General features: G+C 42.6%; 1 protein-coding gene across 4 annotated transcripts in view; it reads left to right on the forward strand.

Moving 5' to 3' along the window:
* The window catches only part of nbeal1 (neurobeachin-like 1), a 57,896-nt gene that overhangs the window by 25,434 nt on the left and 11,537 nt on the right, over positions 1-20,925 (forward strand). For 2 of the 4 annotated variants that reach the window (XM_085152413.1, XM_085152412.1), the window contains exons 11-31: positions 198-284; positions 2,977-3,060; positions 3,433-3,531; positions 3,663-4,234; positions 7,822-7,954; positions 8,226-8,345; positions 8,468-8,777; positions 8,892-8,977; positions 9,132-9,221; positions 10,294-10,471; positions 10,567-10,700; positions 11,955-12,114; positions 12,963-13,065; positions 13,142-13,301; positions 14,514-14,672; positions 15,179-15,338; positions 15,685-15,773; positions 17,483-18,085; positions 19,936-20,111; positions 20,204-20,492; positions 20,575-20,883. In XM_085152413.1, the coding sequence (XP_085008539.1) occupies positions 198-284; positions 2,977-3,060; positions 3,433-3,531; positions 3,663-4,234; positions 7,822-7,954; positions 8,226-8,345; positions 8,468-8,777; positions 8,892-8,977; positions 9,132-9,221; positions 10,294-10,471; positions 10,567-10,700; positions 11,955-12,114; positions 12,963-13,065; positions 13,142-13,301; positions 14,514-14,672; positions 15,179-15,338; positions 15,685-15,773; positions 17,483-18,085; positions 19,936-20,111; positions 20,204-20,492; positions 20,575-20,883 (4,101 nt within the window). The remainder of the gene's footprint in view (positions 1-197; positions 285-2,976; positions 3,061-3,432; positions 3,532-3,662; positions 4,235-7,821; positions 7,955-8,225; positions 8,346-8,467; positions 8,778-8,891; positions 8,978-9,131; positions 9,222-10,293; positions 10,472-10,566; positions 10,701-11,954; positions 12,115-12,962; positions 13,066-13,141; positions 13,302-14,513; positions 14,673-15,178; positions 15,339-15,684; positions 15,774-17,482; positions 18,086-19,935; positions 20,112-20,203; positions 20,493-20,574; positions 20,884-20,925) is intronic. The other 2 variants (XM_085152416.1, XM_085152415.1) reach the window with 1 other exon arrangement.

Genomic DNA, 20,925 nt, shown 5'->3' on the forward strand with positions numbered 1-20,925 from the left:
TGCATGTTTACCTCTGCACAGCGCAGCTGGATCACCAAACAACGCGTCCACACGGTGACATTGCTATTAACCTAGCACCCTCTCCTCCACTTATAACATCTTTCCTCCTCCCCTGCACTGTCCTCTGTCTCTCCCTTGTCTCTTTCTATCAGCCTCCCCACATGCTATGTTGACATGTTGCCTGTTGTGTCTATCAGCTGGTTAATGCTAGGTGCACGGCGGCAGACAAGGACCAGAAAGATATAACCAACAACAGGTTACTGACAGGCGAGAGGGACACTCAGGTACCGCCGAGAAAAGCCCCACATTATCTCACCCCCTCCACATCATTCATCTGCCCTTATTCTCATCTGCTACTGCTGCCAAATCCCTCCACTTTATCTCACCAGAGTCATGAGGCCGCTCCACAGCAAGACCCTCATACTGCCTTACCTTTCTTTGTTATTATTATTATTATTATTATTATATTACTACTACTATTATTACTATTTTACTTGGATTGTGAATTAATAGCACAATAGAGAACACGCCGATGTTTTCCTACTGCTAGTCCCAAGCCCGAATAAAAGGGGGGGGGGGGGGGGGGGGTTGTGTCATGAATGATCTGCCATAAAGTCTTTGCCAGATCAAACATGCAGATCATCAGGAATGAGATTTCCATACCAGACTGGTCATGGTCTGGTTGCCAATAAAGTGCCATTGGAAACTTTGCTGTTGTTGGCTGAAGCCAACATGACAGACGAAAGAGGACAAGGAGACTTTGTGGTGCAAAGTTTAAGAAAGGTAGATGTTAGCACAGAAAAAGTGGGATAGTAAGGGAGATGAAGTAAGTAGTGCTGAGGCGGGACACTTAGGAAGGAGAAAAAGACTTGTATCAATTGGTTGGGCAGAGAGATTGAACTAGAAAGGATGTGCAGCAGGTTAGGGTGATTTAAGATAGAGATGGAGAGTATGTTGAGAAGATGGAAGGAGTACTTTAACAGGCAGATGAATAAAAAAAATGAGAATGAGGAGGACTGATGGAGGTGAGTTAGTGAATCAGAAGGTACAGAGGATTGGCAAGGAGGAAGTGAGGACAGCTGTGTCAAGGATGAAGCTGTGGAGGTATAGAGATGTCCAGGAGACTTTTTAACACTTTCAGTCAGACAAGGTTTAAGGAATGGAGAAAACGTGTACCGGCAGCAGTTTTTAAGAACAAGGGTGATGACGGGTGATGTAGTAACCACAGAGGGATAAAGCTGATAAGTCAAACAATGGGAAACAGTTGTTGAAATTAGGTTAAGAGCAGAGGTGACGATCAGCAAGCAGCAGTGTGGCTTCATGCCGAGAGAGCACTACATATACGATGTTTTAGAGGGTTGATACAGGACGTCAAAAAGAGGTCCACTGTGTATTTGTGGATCTAGAGAAAAGATATTATTTGGTGCCAGAGTATGATGAGAGGATGCTGGGGACAGTGTGAGATGGAGGCAGATGATTCACTGTGGCGAACCCTAAAGGGAGCAACCAAAAGATGATTAACAGAGAATCCTCTTGCTGTCAGGGTGCTGATCATTCTTTGTGACTGCAAATGCAGCTAATGCATCATCAGGCGATAGATCATAGATTCAGAAAATGTATTCCTACCTTTGCTCTGCACAGGGACTGTTCACCAGCAAACCAGATCCTGCTCAAATGTGATTGGTCAATAGAACTAAAACCACAAGCAGACTACAATCCCAAACCTAAATGCTTCTGGTACCTAAAATCTTTTCTCTTGCCTACAGAATCTTTTTTACACAGATATAAAGGTACATTCCCATTGATCATTCCCATAATTAATTTGGAAGGTTCATAAATGTTAGGCTAGATCAGGATCTGTAATTTGTGAAGTGCTGATAATGCACCAAAAAGATGTCTCGCCAAACAATAAAGCTTCCAGCATGAACAGAAAATAACATGTAGCAGCAGGTAAGTTAACCTATCTCCCCTACAGAGATGAAAGATTTGGTCTACTTTAGTGAGTCAGCAAATACCAGCTGAACAGTGAAAAGTAAAACTTTACTAAGTTCACTAAGTTTTAATATTTCCTGGTCCTTCAACTGCAACTGAGCTAAGGTGATAAACAACCACTCAACAATGTGATTTTTGTGGCCTTGCTGTGGAGTGACTTCGATGCCTCGTGTGTTAAAGCAATTTCCTCCCTCCCCTGAGCACCTCTTCAGTCCTATTCCCACCTTCTCATGCATTGTCCTGGTTTTCTTTGGTATACTAAGGGCTCCACTGGAATGCTATCACAATGGCCTGGTGTGTGTTCTCACAGAGTTCAGTGGTTTGAGGTAATCTGGACTCTGTGACGATGATCTGAGTGTTTTGTTTTTGCCACAGTCCCTCTCCAGCTGGTCTGAGACTCTGCAGAGCATTCTCATGTCAATCAAATAATGGGTTTAGTGACCCAGAATGTGTCGGGCATGAGCAGGACAAAGCTGGATGGAGATGGATCTGTGTTAAATGTGTCATGGTTTGGCTTGTGTTTTATGGGTTGCATGCTTTGTTTTAAATGTGTGTGCCACTGTGGAAAGAAAAAACAGTGAGGTACTTCTTTGTGGTTGACTGTCTGTGTGGAAGTGGGTGTTTCTTTTTGTTTTAAACTAAACCTTGATGTCCCGATGCTATTAAAAGGATTGTTTTTACCTGGAGCAGAAGAACAAGTCTTACCTTCACTATAACATCTGCAGTACAAGCCTTGATGCCAGCTCCTACTGCAGGGTTCTAACCATCATCAGTGATTTTTACTCACTTTTCACACAAACAAAATGAATCAGACTCCAAGGCATCGACTAAAGTTTACTTCTTATCTTTTTTTTTATAGTGATGCATGTTGTTTTTAGGCCCTGAAAGAAGTTGGTCTTCAGTGTTGCAATCATCTGTCAGTACCAACTTTTCCTAGAACAACTTTTTAGCAACAGGGGACAGACTAGTTTTTTTTTCTTTCAGGTGTTTCAAGGGCGGTTGGACTCCCTTGCCGTAGCAACCATCAAAGCCCTAACAACAGTGATGCACAAATCGCCAGCTGCAAAGGTAAAACTATTGGTAGTCTGTTACTTTTAATTTTGCAATTTTATATTTTTAGAGATTGCTAGCGACTGTGGGCTAAAAGAGCTTAAGTAGCACACCTTGTATATGAGAGCCTGCTACACAACCATTTGGCTATCAGCGGAGTCAGGAGGGTCAGAAGACTGAGTGACTGGAGACACTTAGATCTTTGTCGGTGTGCTTGTTCTATGCCACACAAATGATAGAACAATTGATATTGTTTCATTAAAGAGACTTTCATTTAATGCCAAGTGAATAAAACTTGTAACGTCCTGAAACGTTTCTGAAACATTACAAAGACGTTTAGTTGGAGTCAAATTGTTACAAAATTCCTTGTGGCTCTCTTGATTTGTACAGGAGGTTTTTAAGGAGAGGATCGGGTACAATCACTTGTACGAAGTACTTATCTCCCTCGGGCAGCCATCTCGACACCTCCTCAAAGAGCTGATGAATATGGTGAGACAAAGAATGAAGACTTTTATTGTCTGACTTTCAAATTTCTATAGTTGTGTGAATAATCCAAAGTGTTTATTTCCTAAATCGTTAATGGTTGGTGACTAGAGTTCTGTCTGTGTGTGTGTATCCAGGCAGTGGAGGGTGAGCACACCTCAGTGGGCCTCCTGGGCATCAGTAATGTGGAACCATTGCTGCTCCTGGTCCAGTGGCTCCCAGAGCTGGACTCCTCAGAACTGCAGCTCTTCACAGCCGATTGGCTTCGCCGCCTTAGTTGCCTCAACCGCCAGACCCGTGCTACCTGTGTCAACGCTGCCATGGTCATGCGCGCACTAGCTGCCCTGGAGCGCCACGAGCGACTACACAGAGCTTGTGCTGAAAGCCTTTTGGGGCTAGTGGGCTCACTTGGGTGCCAGTCTTTGAGTGCCAGGGAACTGTTGGAGTTCTTGCGTCTCCTTCGGCTTCCAGAGTCCAGCCAAGCACATCCATACGTAGGTCCTGCCCTGAAAGCCCTCCTCGCCATGGTGCGCAAGCAAGGTTTGGAAAGTGCCATGCAGTACTTTGACCTGTCGCCCAGCATGGCAGGCATCGTAGTTCCAACAGTGCACCGCTGGCCAGGGTCTGCCTTTAGCTTCCTTGCCTGGTTGTCGCTGGACCAGGACCAGCTGGGCCCATCCAGCAAAGACAAGAGAAAACAGCTGTACAGGTGAGAAGAAAAGACATAACTATAGGCAGGAATGACTGGGAACACATTCTATATTTAAATCAGTGTTGAAGGATGTTTATAATCTTAAATTTTACATATAATGTTAACCTTTGTAAATCAAATGCTTTTGACAATGGTAGGCAGTAATCTGGTAAAAACTTATCTGTAATTCTATAATTAGCACTCAATCTTTCAAAGCATATTGGATTATTCTGCATTACATAGTTAAAATAAACAAAGCTGCATTGAGAAGGGAAACGCTGTTTTTACCAGGAAAAAAGGGAATTCAGTCCCTTCATACCTGAAGTAGTCCGTGGTTGGATTTATTTGGCCCCTCAGTGTAACCTATAGCAACAATTTCAGTAAAAAGCTATTCAATTCAATTCAATTCAATTCAATTTTATTTATATAGCGCCAAATCACAACAAATGTCGCCTCAAGGCGCTTCATAGATACAGAGAAAAGCCCAACAATCATATGACCCCCTATGAGCAAGCACTTTGGCGACAGTGGGAAGGAAAAACTCCCTTTTAACAGGAAGAAACCTCCGGCAGAACCAGGCTCAGGGAGGGGCGGCCATCTGCTGCGACCGGTTGGGGTGAGAGAAGGAAGACAGGATAAAGACATGCTGTGGAAGAGAGACAGAGATTAATAACAGATACGATTCAATACAGAGAGGTCTGTTAATACATAGTGAGTGAGAAAGGTGACTGGAAAGGAAAAACTCAATGCATCATGGGAATCCCCCGGCAGCCTACATCTATTGCAGCATAACTAAGGGAGGATTCAGGGTCACCTGGTCCAGCCCTAACTATATACTTTAGCAAAAAGGAAAGTTTTAAGCCTAATCTTAAAAGTAGAGATAGTGTCTGTCTCCTGAATCCAAACTGGAAGCTGGTTCCACAGAAGAGGGGCCTGAAAACTGAAGGCTCTCCCTCCCATTCTACTTTTAAATACTCTAGGAACAACAAGTAGGCCTGCAGAGCGAGAGCGAAGTGCTCTAATAGGGTGATATGGTACTACAAGGTCATTAAGATAAGATGGGGCCTGATTATTTAAGACCTTGTATGTGAGGAGCAGGATTTTGAATTCAATTCTGGATTTAACAGGAAGCCAATGAAGGGAAGCCAAAACAGGAGAAATATGCTCTCTCTTTCTAGTCCCTGTCAGTACTCTTGCTGCAGCATTTTGGATTAACTGAAGGCTTTTCAGTGAGTTTTTTGGACATCCTGATAATAATGAATTGCAGTAGTCCAGCCTGGAAGTAATAAATGCATGAACTAGTTTTTCAGCGTCACTCTGAGACAGGATATTTCTAATTTTAGAGATGTTGCGCAAATGGAAGAACGCAGTCTTACATATTTGTTTAATATGTGCGTTGAAGGACATATCCTGGTCAAAAATGACTCCAAGGTTCCTCACAGTGTTACTGGAGGCCAAGGTAATGCCATCCAGAGTAAGAATCTGGTTAGATACCATATTTCTAAGCTTTTCAGCACCAAGTACAATGACCTCAGTTTTATCTGAGTTAAGAAGCAGAAAGTTAGTGGCCATCCAAGTCTTTATGTCTTTAAGACATTCCTGCAGTTTAACTAATTGGTGTGTGTTATCTGGCTTCATGGACAGATAGAGCTGGGTGTCATCTGCATAGCAGTGAAAATGTATGCTATGTCTTCTAATGATGCTGCCTAGGGGAAGCATGTATAATGTAAACAGAATTGGTCCTAGCACCGAACCCTGTGGAACTCCATAATTAACCTCAGTGTGTGAAGAGGACTCTCCATTTACATGCACAAATTGGAGTCTATTAGATAGATATGATACAAACCACTGCAGTGCAATACCTGTAATACCTACAGCATGTTCTAATCGCTCTAATAGAATATTATGGTCAACAGTATCGAATGCTGCACTAAGGTCAAGAAGGACAAGCACAGAGATGAGTCCACTGTCAGAGGCCATAAGAAGATCATTTGTATCCTTCAATAAAGCTGTTTCTGTGCTGTGATGAACTCTGAAACCTGACTGAAACTCTTCAAATAAACCATTCCTCTGCAGATGATCTGTTAGCTGTTTGACAACTACTCTTTCAAGGATTTTTGATATGAAAGGAAGGTTGGAGATTGGCCTATAATTAGCTAAGACTGCTGGGTCTAGAGATGGCTTTTTGAGTAAAGGTTTAACTGCAGCCACCTTGAAGGCCTGTGGTACATAGCCGATTATTAGAGATAGGTTGATCATATATAAGATCGAAGAATTAATCAACGGCAGGACTTCTTTGAGCAGTTTTGTAGGAATGGGGTCTAAAAGACACGTTGATGGTTTGGAGGAAGTAATTATTGAAGTTAACTCAGAAAGATCGATTGGGAAAAAAAGAGTCTAACTTAACATCAATGGAACTAAGAGTAGCTGTAGATAATATTACATCTGTGGGATGATTATTGGTAATTTTTTCTCTAATGATAAAAATTTTATTTGTGAAGAAGTTCATGAAGTCATCACTAGTTAACGTTAAAGGGATGGTTGGCTCAACAGAGCTCTGACTTTTTGTCAGCCTGGCTACAGTGCTGAAGAGAAACCTGGGGTTGTTCTTATTTTCTTCAATCAGTGATGAGTAGTAAGCTGTTCTGGCTTTGCGGAGGGCTTTCTTATAAAGCAACAAACTATTTCTCCAGGCTAAATGATGATCCTCTAAATTTGTGACACGCCATTTCCTCTCCAGATTACGAGTCATCTGCTTTAGGGTACGTGTTTGAGAATTATACCACGGGGTCAGGTACTTCTGATTAGAGACCTTAGTTTTCACTGGAGCTACAGTATCCAGAGTCGTACGTAGTGAGGAGGTGAAATTATTAACAAGATAATCGACCTCTGTTGGGGTAGCATTCAGATAGCTGCTCTGCTCTGTGTTGGTACAGGGCATTGACGATGATAACAGTGGCTGGATTATATTCTTAAACTTAGTTACAGCGCTTTCAGAAAGACATCTACTTTGATAAAGTCTACTCTCCACTGCTGCGTAATCAATTATTGTAAATGTAAATGTTATCAAGAAATGATCAGACAGGAGAGGGTTTTCAGGAAACACTGTTAAATGTTCAGTTTCTATGCCATATTTTAAAACAAGATCTAGAGTGTGATTAAAGTGGTGGGTGGGTTCTTTTACATTTTGAGAGAAACCAATTGAGTCTAACAACAGATTAAATGCCATGTTGAGGCTGTCATTTTTAGCATCTACATGGATGTTAAAATCACCCACAATAATTATTTTATCTGAGCTCAGAACTAAATTAGATATAAAGTCTGAGAAATCAGACAGAAACTCTGTGTAAGGCCCAGGTGGACGATAGATGATAACAAGTAAGACTGGTTTCTGAGTTTCACAGCTGGGGTGGACAATGCTAAGCATCAGGCTTTCAAATGAATTAAAAGTCTGTCTTGGTCTTTCATTAATTAATAGACTGGTGTGAAAAATTGCTGCCACACCGCCCCCTCGACCTGTGCTTCGAGATTTCTGGTAGTTAGAATGACTCTATGCATGTTAAACACTCAAAATGTTTCAAATATTTTTCTTTGATTCTCTACAGCTTTTTTACTCCAGGAGGAACGGGTTTTGAGGCCTTTATTAGCTCAGCAGGTGTGCTGGTTGTGGCTGTTTGCACAAAGAAGGAGTATGTCACAGTCATGCTGCCTGATTACTGCTTCTGTGACTCTCTCTGGGTGAGTCAGATTTAATGATGTCATTTCTTTGCTGAAAGGGTAGTACCACTGAAAAATGCGTCTCCAGAGCACATGAATACATCAGTATTTATCAGAGATGAATCAGAAAGATGTGTAACACCCTTGACTGTTCCTTGAGTTAATAAATCCAGCTACACAAAGATGATATGTGTAGAGTATTTATTTAGATGAATACTTCATTTGGACCTCTTGTGGAGTTGTAGTTTAGGAAGTTGACGCCTAACGGAGGTGTTTGAATTTCTGTCCACAGCACAGCATCGGTGTGGTGCATGTGCCTGGAAAGAGGCCATTTGGACAGAGTCTAGTCTACATTTATGTGGACGGACAACAGAAACTTTCTGCCCCCCTCAAGTACCCGACCATGACAGAGGTGAGACCTGAACCAATCAGCTTATCTGTCATAACACCTAAATTTTACAGTTTCTAAAATATTTTTGCTGTCTTATATTCTTTCTTTGTTTCCCACATTCTTCTGCTTTACTCTTCCTGCAGCCGTTCACCTCCTGTTGCATCGGCTCAGCAGGCCAGCGCACCACCACTCCTCCACCCTCCCAGATCCCAGACCCTCCCTTCTCTTCGGCCACCACCCCTACCACTCGCTCGTCACTGGGCGGCATCCTGTCCCCTCACACCTGGGGAGGCCTCCTGGGAGGGAAGCCTGAGTCTGTGACTAAGCTAATCTCAGCGGGCACTCAGGATAGCGAGTGGGGAAGCCCCACGTCCCTGCAGGGCCAGCTAGGAAGTGTCATGGTGTTTCATGAACCACTGCAGCAGAACCACATAAAAGCCATCTGTAGTGCTGGTAAGTGATGCGAAATTATGGAAGAGGTGCAAAATTAAAAATAAATGTAAAGAAAAAAGAATTGAACAAGAATGGTTTGAATCAGTTTTATAACTTAAGGTTTTTTCTGCACAGGTCCAAACTGCATCTCTCCATTTAAAGCCCAAGAATCAGAGCTTGGGGACCTTTCAGCCAAATTGTTGCTGCACTACTCACCCAAGGTGCTTACTGTGATTACTGTCTCAGCCACGCCTTCTTAGAATCAGCTAGCTGTGTGTAGCAGCAGATGGGATTCTCCAGGGTTACATCACCTCCTTTTGTTTGTGTTTAGCTGAAACTTTACCTGCTAACTAAACAAAGTCCTTTTGTTAACAGGCCTGCAGAAACCCCATCTGCCTGGACCTGTCTCCAAACATGCTCCACGGACGCCTGACAGGGAACAAAGTTGTTAACTGGGATATCAAGGTGGGCGGAAACTGCAACTCGTGCTTTCATGGAAATGTTTTATGGCCAGTGGAGTATTTGTGCTTGTACTGCATGGATGTAATATACACACTATTTTAATATGGACTGAAGGTCCTTCTAGAAGCACATCTTCCCTCTCAGCAGCTATTTTTAGAATGAAATCAAGGCCATTGATGCTTAACGTTTATTAAAAAAATCAATGTAAAATGTGGCTTGGTCTTTAAAGTGCTGTGATTGGTTGGTGAAACTAGAAGAGTTCTACCTAAATGCCACTGTGTTTGATGTGCTGCCTGTGGGAGGGTAACTTTGGACAGTGCCTGAAATGATTCTCCTTACACGTTCTGGAGTTTGTGTGTGAAAACTGGTCAAATCATATAGAATGTTTGGTAAGTTTGTCCCAAAATAATGTTTTAAAAAGCTTTTGTCCACAGACTTTCCTGAGGATATTATGCCTTTGGCTCAGTCCACAATGCTGACATCAGTCTCTGACATATCCCAACAGAGCACTTGAATAAATTTATTCATCCAAATCTGTGTTCTAGAGCAGCGGTCTCCAACCTTTTTTGCGCCACGGACCGGTTTATGCCCGACAATATTTTCACGGACCGGCCTTTAAGGTGTCGCGGATAAATACAATAAAATAAAACTAGTACCGGTACCGAAAAAAAGATTTATTCATAACACACGTGAAAACACGATAAAAACGATAGTTTTTATAACGATAGTGTTAACGATAAAAACGATAACAAAATAACGCTGAAAACCGATAAAAACCCTGAAAACCATACATTTCACACCTGAGCCTCAACTCTCATGGCCCGGTACCAAACGACTCACGGACCGGTACTGGTCCGAGGCCCGGGGGTTGGGGACCGCTGTTTTAGAGAACAAAAAAAGCTTTTAGGTATGAAAAGTAAAGTACCTTAAATCTGTAGTTTTTATATTGACCATTAGGGGAAAGGCAGGGGTTGGACAACCACCATCTTTAGTGGTGCTGAATTTTCAGCTTTCTTTTTCAATTCTGAGCACCACACGTCCCCCTACTAAGCTCTATAATATTGATCTTTGGCAGGACATGATCAACTGTGTGGGTGGCCTGCCAATTCTCTTCCCAATCCTGGAGCAGTTGGCTTTCGTGACTCCTGATCAGCAGATGAATGATCCCACAGCTGGATCTGATTTCATCACCCCAGATGTGACCACACCAGCCGATGGCGATTGGGTCATTCTCCCATCTAACAGGTCTTCAGGTCTGTTCTGATACAACTGTCAAATCCTTGTCATGAAACAAACAGTTGTGTTAATGGGCAGAATAAGGAAAACTGAGATACATTTTCTACCTCAGAGGCCCGCCTGGAGAAGAATCTGGTAGCCACATTCCTGTTGGTGCTGAAGCATTTTCTGCAGAGACACCCAATCAACCAGGAGAATCTGCTGTACTTACATGGCATCGGGACACTGGGAGCCCTGCTACAGAAGGTCTTGGTTTAAGCATGATTTTGCATATGGTTAATTTGGGTGGATACATATTTACAATTAAATATAAAACCAAGTTCATTCTGCAAATTGTGACTTTCTGTATTTACAGTTTTGTTTTGTTTTTTCTACACTTGGCTCTGTGTGATGTCAGAGAGAGGATATGCCTAATATGGTCATCTCAGGCACGCATGTCTGTCAGTGAGCACAGAAGCTCCACCCACCTGCAGTTTAAGCATTTAAGCCTGTTTATGAGGGGCAGCCAATCAGGTGGGCTGGACCAAGGTCCAGATAAATAAGGAATATTTAGAATCTCTTGTCCAAGAAAACATCCAAAGATAAAAACAAACAAACAAACATATGGAGCTTGAAATGAGCAGAATAGCCTCCCTTTAAAGAATGTCAAATTTTCTGATTTTAGTGAAAGTAAATGCATTTCATCTTATGTTAGGTTTGAGCATATCCTGTCAGCATTCCCTTTAGTATAGAGGGATGTTTTAATAGTATTTTTGGTGCAAAGCATCCATTAGATTTTATTTCAGGCAGTACATTAATTAAACTAGGCTGTGCCCAGTGACCATGAGCCTCTTTTGTTTTTCATCCTATTCAGTATGGATTAGTTTGACTCTAAGAGCTTACAGCTGAGGAATTCAGACTGTCTGGCTGACATCATTTGATTTCTGATACAAAGGACCACGTATTCTTTATAATTATTTCACCTTAGATCCTTTTTGTCCCTGTCTGTTGCTTCGTCTGTGTTTGTTCCTTGTCTGTGTTTTTGTCCTTTTGTTTGCCCCTTCGTGTGCTGGTTCTTTAATCTTCAGCTTTCCAATCCAAACCCTCCTTTTCCTCCTCAGTCTTTTGTCATGTGCAAGTCCCTCTCTATTTATTTACTTAGCAAGGAGACTGAGTCAGCATTTACACCAATGGAAAATAAAAGCCTCCACAGAGACCGAGATAAAATGAAAGTGTCTTAGATGTGGTAACAGTTGCTCTAGGCGATGTAACCACACCCTTTAAATGGTATCCAAATAATCCACTAATATGCTTACTTCTTCCCTTATCTGTTTATGGGTACTGAGTTATGGGTGTCACATGGCTTTATAGTGACCTGATAACAAGCTTCTCTTTGTTTCTTAAAAGGTGCATTTTCATATCATACGTGTAGTCAACTGTACTGTGTTTCCTCTGCGTGTCATCATTTTTCATGGGTGTCTGAACATGTTTGAGTTAATAGTTACGTTTGTGTGTGTTTAGCTGCCAGTTGGGCATGTTGGCGTCAGCGTGCTGGTTGCTGTGCAGCTCCTGATAGAACAAGTGACATATGAGAAGAATCAAGCTCTGCTGCAGCAGCTTCACACTCATCTGCTGTTCAATTTCAACATCTGGAACAAAGGGGACTTCCCGCTACGCATAGGTTAGATCTATACGTTTGTATTTGTGTGCCTTTGATAATTGTTTCAATACACATGATTTTACAGTTTCTCATCTACACAACAAGGTATTTAATACCAGGGTCACAAACGCAGCTACTCCACATTTGATTCATGCGCGGTTCATGTCCTGTAACTCTGAGCCAGACCAAGGAAGCAGAGCCAAGCTCAGCTAACAATCCAGGCACATTAGCTGATTGTTCAGCTATTGCATGTCATATTCTTCCTATTTAAGGAACTTTAACTTTAACTTACATGCAGTTGCTGCTGCCTCTGCAAGCTACTTTGCAACACACCTCAACCCTAGACTTTCCATTTCATACCATTTCTGGCTTAATCAATACATTTTTCCATGCACAGACTTTACTTGTATTGGCAGACACAAATATATATATATTTTTTGCTTCATTATTGTCAGGTAGCCTTACTGCTGCTGTCTGCCTTTTGGCTTTCAATATTTGCATCGGGAACACAAGCTTCACACTTTATCTTCAGTAGTTTAGCCTTCATTGGTCTGGCTGTTTTGACTAAAGAAGCTCTGACAGAATTGTCAGTCATATTCCTTTCAGATTAGATTTGAAATTGTAAAGTGTATGTTTGTTTATTTTTGTTTGGTTGTTTTTTGTCTTCTGCAGAACTCATATTTTGAGTCTCATAAAATGTTTGAGATTTGATACTCATAGCAACAGATGATATCAGCAGTGTCCAGTGAAATAAGATCTTATGTGAAAGTTAAACACTGATGAAAATGCATTAAAGATGTAAAACAGTGGGTCTTCAGAGTTTATGCTCCTTAATGAGACAGATCTTGTGCTCTTTATTTGTAATGCAGGTCATATCCAGTACATGTCCACTGTCATCAAAGACAACAGAAAGCAGTTCCGGAAGAAATATGGAGTTCAGTTTCTGGTGGACACCATACGCCTCTATTATGGGTAAGACTCCAGTGGGGGGTGGGTGGGGATCTGTTTGCCAGGCTTTGAACTGATTGTCATTTCTTCCATATTTTAGGAAGAACACTAACAAAGACAGTGACTTGAGCGAGGATGACGTTCGGACCATCCGCGCATCTCTGTGCAGCCTCATCAAGTACTATATTAGTAAGGGCATGTCGCAGGAGGAGATGCAGAGCATTCTGGGATACATCGCTGCCATTGGAGACGAAGATCAGGTTAGATTTAGGATTTTATAGTTGAGGTCCAGTTTTAGCATAAACCTGAGAAACATCAGAGGAAGCAGAGAGGAACTGCTTCCTCTGAAATCTCAAAATATATATATATTTTTTATTTTTAAGGAAATTGCTTCTTTTTCTCTGCCTGGTTGTTTTGCTGTACTAAATCATTCAGCTTAATAGGATTGTCCTCAGGAAAAACCAATACCCCACCCCACCCCCAAAAATATGGAAACCTCACTGTGGGAGTACTGCATCCACCAAGAACAGAAGGTTAATCCTTTCTCAGCCTTACAGTGAGCCAGTCAGCAGTTTTGTTGGATCATAAAGACTGAAATATATCAGGTCAGCATCTTAAGAAATTTGGAGTAGGTCATGTTATTATTAGCGTCTGCTTGCCAGGTGACCTATAAATTGTGAAACTGGATAATCCCAACAATGTGCCATTTAGAGGATTTCAGTGTGAAATGAGAGGAGCTTCCACTGCAGGATTTGGTGTTTCCCAATGAGACCAAAGTGCAGGGATGCCTGCACAGGAAGCTCTACGCTCGTTTCCCACCTGGCAGCTGTTCTGCCGGCCTCTCTCTTTCTCTCTGCATTATTTTTAAACATTTTCCTCTCAGTCAGCATTACCCATCAGCAGCTGTTAGCTGACCCTGACATTGACCGTTTTCCTTTATGACTCTCGGCAGATAACCCTTTCACTGGACTTGTTTACTGTCAACAGTTTGGTGATTTCCATTTACCGTTCTCATCAAACCTCCTCCTCTCCCCCAATTTTTGAGTCCCACTTCATTTAAGAAAACTTAAGAAGCTTTATGTGGAAGGTTACATCACCTCCTGTGAGCATATGGTCAACATAATCAGATGATCCAGGCATCTGCTCCCTCACTTTCTTATTTATGTCGCACTTAATTAATTTTTTTCTGTGAACATTTAGATTTTTTTAAAGAGTATGTCTAAAGATAGTCCTCAGTAAAATCAAAACCCAGCTAAAAGCAGGCTTAAAAAGTGTTGTTGGGTATGTACGTATGGGTATGGTTTGTAGTATAGTTTATAGCAGATAGCTTTGCTACCAATGTGAAACAGCAAAGGTTCACTTAAAGCAGAACTGAAAGTATCTAAACCAGCAGTTGATATGAAAATTGAAAGTATAGTACAAAGTCTTTACTGGAAGATGTGATGGGTGAACTGTGGTCGTTTGTTTTGCAGCTGTGTGCTCTGCTGGAGTTGTTGCTGAGCCTTCTGCAGAGCAGCCCAGCCAGAGACCAGCTCTTCCTGCTCCTCTTTGAGCCCGCGGCGGCCGACTCCTGCTATGCTCTCCTCCTCAATAACAAACACTCAGATCGACTCCGAGAACTTGTCTTTAAGGTAGGTGACAGAAGCCTCATTAAAGCCATCTCAGTGTCTTAGCATAGATTCACAGTCATCAGTGTTGATTGTAACTTAATATAGTTAGGTGTTTCTAAATAGAAATAATGCATCATGGTGATAAGAAAGGCAAACTTTGAAATTTGCTGTTTTATATTAAATAATAAGGTGAGAAATGGATCATATATAAAGATAAACTAATATCAGTGTCAGACATCAGCTGATGCACGCTAGCACTGACGTCAGTGATCTGCCAGGTTTGTGAGGTTTACTTTAGCCTTGGCCTTCCTGATCTGATCCTGTGCTCTGTTTTGTCTTGGAAAACACTCATGCACATTTTTGCGTGTACATGCTGTTTGTGCATGTAGCCGCCATGCTTGTTAATGTGACATTCTGAGAATTCACCAGTACTACCGAAGAGGAATATCCTACATCCGTTACAGCACAGTTACTTTAAAAAATGTTCAGAATCATTGATTTGTGTGATTCTCTTCCGCTTCTTGCAGTTGTTTGAGCGAATGTTGCGCTGCGACCGGGTCTATGAGAAAAATAAGCAGCGGCTGCGGCTGAGGGAGGCGGGTTACTCTGGTCTGTCGCTGCTCTTCTCTGAACTTCACATCACTCCCACCCTGATCCGCTGTCTCCTTAACCAAGTCCTCCATACAGGTCAGAGCTTGCTTCAGTGCATTTTAAAAATTTGTGCTTTTTTTTTTTTCTTTAGTAAGAAAACAAGTACACATACAGGAACATAAAGGATTGGCATAATGCATAACTTGGTTATTCTTTAAAAACAAAAGCACTGTGGATTATACTTTTACGCTGATAACACACTGGTGCTAAAGGCAAAAAGCATTTATATGGAGACAGGTAAAGATTACTTTGGACAGATTGGTGGGGTACAGGCTATACATTTCGGTCACTGAGGGGAAATAACACATTAGCACTTCAATGAACCAACCAATACTGAATATACTTGGATCAATGTAAAAGCATATGTGTCTACAATCTGCAGATCAAGTGGTAAACTACAAGGACCTGATGGCTTTGGTCCAGCTCACTCACCGGGCCGGACCCAGCGTGCGACTCATCGTCTGCAAGAGGGTGAGGGAACACCTGCACTTAAACCTGCTGCACTCACACCATTCATCGTATTTATTAGCAAATTAGCACACAGGAAATGACTCCTGCAATCAATGCACAGTATCTAATCCTTTGCACAATATTTTCTGTTTCCTTTTTCTGTTTCTCTTCATAGGTTATTTCCTTTTTATTTATTGAAGTGATAATAATAATGCGTGTCCTCAGTTTAAGCCTGGAAAATTCCAGCACTCACTGCCACTATTTTCGCCTCCTCCACACATTTAGATCAGTGCATTATACTCACATCCATGTGAAAACATCAGCAGCAGAGAGAATACAGTGATGAATGATTTAGTCTAAAATAATTATTGAACATTAGTAGATCAATAACATATGAACAGCTGAGAGTAAACAGTTATAACTTCTTTAGTTTCCCTGCTGTTACAGGCAGTGATAAAACATGGTATATGATCTCTGTATAGCAAGTACACACATTAAACAAATCTCGAGCGTTGCCTTCTTTCATCTGCAAAATCTAAGTGCATGCATTTGTGACTTCCAGCCTGGACTATTGAAACATTTTATTATCAGGTTGTCTTAAGTTCCCTGAAAAGCCTTCAGTGTGCATTTATATGCCACTATTAACTTTTGTCTACTCTCTCTTGTAGTTTTGTGTTTTGTCTCGTTTGTTTTTGGTTCGTGCTCTCTCTTTGCTTCTCTTTTCTCTCTTCTCTTTCCCTTAACCCTCTGACCAGTTGCAGAAGATGGCTACGCCTCCCTGAGCCTGGTTCTGCTGGAGGTTTCTTCCTGTTAAAAGGGAGTTCTTCCTCCCCACTGCCACCAAGTGCTTGTATTCTCGGAATCATCTGATCGTTGGGGCGCTCTGTTATACTGTAGGGTCTTTACCTGAAAATTTAAGCGCTTTGAGACAACTCACCTTCTTAACTGACAATACATTAATAAAAACACTGTTATGTCTATATGTTCTGTTCCCTGAAGGAAAGGAACGACATACAATATATATTGTATGCAATATCACGGTCTGTGTGACCTGTGCTGACATATGCATGGGCCTGCCTGCACAGCCTGTCATCATGGCTACCCCGAACCATTCACCAAGCCCAAGTGTGCTGCAGGGGAACCTGGTGTTGTATCGCATTCCTCTCTTTCAGGGAACAGAAGGAAGTTATAGACATAATGCTCTTAGCCTTAACAGTCAGAGTGGTACCGCATTAATCATAGATACCATGGCATGGCCAAAAACTTTACAGTTGTTCAAACTGGAAAGTGAGTGTGTTTCCAGTCAGAGGAAAGCTTTTTGAATGTTCCCTAGAGAACCTGGGTTCTCTGGAGCACCAAGCAGGAACATAACCGTCTAGATGGGCCAAAATGCAGACACCCTTGTCACTTAGGGGAGTTAATTCTGGCTTGACCCCGAGACTTCCTTCCCCCTGTCCCCAAGCGCTTGCTCGCTTGCTGCGTTATCCTCCTTTTTTAACTGTGATGGGGTCATAATTCACAAAGGAACAGAATTCCTCAATAGCTCTGGACTCTACTGATTGTTATCATAAAGTTGCAGTCAGGTAAGTGTTTAGTGAGGTAATACCAGTGAGGTGATGTTTAAAAGCCTTAATTCAAGTTCTTTCTATCTGTAACTTACAGTTTGCCTTTGAAGATTTTTGTTTTGTTTTTTGTCATCTTCAAAGTTGAATCTACTACCTCCTCTTTAGGTGTACCAGCTGCTTCAGTCCCAACAGGATGCTGCTGCTCAGATCTCAAAGCAGCAGTGTTGGCAGGACACCCTCATGCGGCTGTACCTAAGGGGCGATGGGTCCTTGGCGCTGCGTAGCTCAGATACTGTCAGCACCTGCAGCCTGGAGCTGAGCCGGACCAGCGGCGGTAGCAACCGTCTGGAGCTGCCGTTGGAGAGGAGGGCACGGGCAGGCAGCGCCGGGCGCTTGGACCGGGTGGAGGATGACCGGATCAGCATAAGTGATACCCGCTCTGTGGACAGCCTGGAGAATGGCGATGTCATCTCGCTGTTGGATACGCCGTCTTCGTCTGCCTCCACTGAGCCGCAGCCCCACGTCAAGCCCTGGGTGGTGGGAAAATCAGGGGGCTTGATGCTGGATTTGTCCCATCTGCAGGCATATGAGGGTGGAGAGAGCGGCAGCCAGACACCTGGGAGCATGCCCAGCACACCCTCACCACTGGAAACCTCGAAGCCTTTCCCAGGGATCTCCGGGGATCGAGACACAACTTCCTCCCTCACTGAAGACAGCTTCCTGTTTAGTGACAACATCTCGCTGGGGGAGTCTTTCAACAATGTTGAGGTGATCCTTCGAATCTTCTACACAGCTTTGCACTTAATTTAAATTGAACATGTTATGCTTTTGCTTATTTTTTTTAAAAAAATAAAACAAGCCCCAGAAAAAAGTCAATAAGGAATATTAAACTGGAGATCCTGCAAAGCTGCTAAATCAGGAATAAAAAAAATAGTTATTTTCAAGAAGTCCTCAATTAGTCCATTTTTCACTATTTATTGATATTCCTACAGTCTCTGCATTCAGCATCAGGCCTATTGGCCTCTATTAAAGACATAAGAGACTTTTAAACTGGCTCAGAGATGTTGTGTTTTAATTTTAAAGCTCCAAAATCTTAAGCAAACATTACTCAAATCAGGAGAAAATGGTTCCCTTTTTAGGGGCTAGTGTTCAGCGGCTTTAGTGACTGTTAACCGCACAGTGTGTGTGTGTGTGTGTGTATTCATTGTAATAAAGGAGCAAATGGTCAGCCCGAGTAACAGTTTTAATATGCCCAGATTTAATTTGTTGTTATGTCTATTCTGTCTTTTTTTAAAAGTGTTGGCTTGGCTTTAGGATTCATTCAAATATTGAGGTACAGGAAGAGAAGATGTTAAACCGGGGGTCTTGCCACACAGTCTGGTCCAGTACATTTTGTTTGTTGCATTTTCTTCATTCTGGTGAAGAAAACACAAAAATCACAAATGCGCACATTTTTGGGGGGGACATGTCCCCTGTATCCCTTTTTAAATCTACATCTTTGTACAGAGTGACAGCACAAAGTTTGGCTGCTTGAATCTCCTCCTAAAATTCTCTAAAACAGAATTAAAGAACTGGAGTCACGGTGCAGGAAGCGTCTGTTCCTGCAGAGGAATAGTAATGACGTAAATGCCAACAGATGGTCTCTAAGGTAAACATGCAGTAGTGATGTCAGTCGGTGGAATCTTAGTGCAAACCGTAAATGAAAACCTTCCATCAGTCATGGATCTGATTATTCGATTGAATCCAATTATTACTTGCAAGTTTTCAAAACAACTGATCTCAACCTGCAGTCCGATGGTATATGGTAGTCAGTATTCTGATGTTAATGCTAGTAAACAGCGTGAGCTTCCGACTCACTGAGGGAAATGTCACTGTCACCTCAGGGTGCCCACCGCTGACTTTTATCTAATAAGCTTTTTTCCATCACTTCAGTGTCTCACTGCAGGGAAGAGCAGAGAGAGACAACCTGTCTCTTCCCACGGCAGGATGCTGTCAGTTAGAACCTCTAATTTGACATTTTCAAAGTGGTTTATGGAAAAAGAGTCGCTGCTTAATCTTAAGCCTGTTTCACAAACCGCTACTCAGTTTACCCAGAATTCATTGCCCAGTAGTCCTTACATATAATTAATGGCTGAAATACTTTATATATCTATGTGAAGTCCAGTCTATTCTGAACAGCATAAAATTTGGAAACTATCTAATTAATCTGCCATCAAAGGAGGGTCATAGTGAAGCTGTCGGAAGGTTGGAGAAAAGCTTGAAAACATTAAATGGTAAAATAAAAAGTACTCTTTTACGTACGGAGCACAACGTTAAGGCTGCTTAATTCCTGTTCACATTACGTTCTGTTACACTCTCCATTAGATGAATAAAATGCACTTTATTTAATAATCTAATCTACTGTATTTTTGTGTTTTTAATACATTTTGCTGAAGGAAAATTCTGGAAGCTCATGTGGGGATATTCATCTTTAAAGACATTTAGCGTGTCAGTAAACTACACATATATCTCTGGCTCATGTTGTGATTGTCATTTCCGCTGTGGCCTTTAGTAAACCTGAGTTTGACCCTCCTGATCTAATGACAGCTCTCTTTCTTTGGTCTAATGTCGCCCCCTAGCGTGCAGAAGAGGAGCTGTGCAGCATGTTGCTGGAGATCATCCTGTGTGTGATGTGGCGAGGCGTCGAGGGCTCCGATGATTCAGCGTGGCTGGAGCGTGGTCAGGTCTTCTCTGCTCTCACCAAACTGGGAACTGCCAATGAGCTGCTCCTTCCTGTTGACCAAATCAAGCTCAGGTCAGCCTTCTATTTGAGTTTTAACAGTGCTGGGCAAACGTCGAAGCTTAAGAAGTCTTGAATGATCTCCGTGCGCTCTCTTTCTCCTCTAGTCTGATGGAGCGTATGTTGGAGTGGGCGGTGAGCGACAACCGAGAGGCTTCAGCTGCTACGCTACCGCAGCACACCGAGAATGCAGTTCGCCTGCTTCACATGGTGCAAGACTTCCTGCAGGCAGAGGGTCTCATCAACCCAGCACTGTGGACAGAGAAGGTGCTGGAAGAGGCGGTGACGTTGATGGACAGCCTCATGGTGTGGTACTCCTCTGGCTCCCAGTGGTTCCAGCTCTCCCAGGTTGGACTGAGACTGCTCCTGGGCTTCATGGCTCAGGAAGACCCAGAGGTGAACCTTTTTTGTTCAGTGCTCCATCGTCATACTGCATCGCATCGCATGCACACACAGTAATAAATAACCTTTGTCCCAGGTGTGTGCCATGGCCACCGCCAAGCTTAACGGCATCCTGCAGACCAAGGAGATTTCCAGCCAGGACGAGGCATGCTACCTGCTAGGGAAGGTGGAGGGAATTCTGCGGCGCTCCATCCAGGAGCAGACCGAGGAGATGTACTCTTTCCTGGTTCCACTGCTGCGAACGCTGCTCTCCAAAGTCCACCGCCTCCTCTACATGGAGCTGCACTTGCCTCAGCTGCCCGACACCAACGGGAGCCCCTCCTTCTTCGACGACTTCAAGCTTTACTGCAACTCACCCGAATGGCGTGTCTACCTCGATAAATATGTAGGAGATTAGAATATAGGTCTGCTGTTGCTTCAGGACAAA

This window comes from Neolamprologus multifasciatus, chromosome 23 (assembly GCF_963576455.1).
Source record: "Neolamprologus multifasciatus chromosome 23, fNeoMul1.2, whole genome shotgun sequence".
Lineage (NCBI taxonomy): Eukaryota > Metazoa > Chordata > Actinopteri > Cichliformes > Cichlidae > Neolamprologus > Neolamprologus multifasciatus.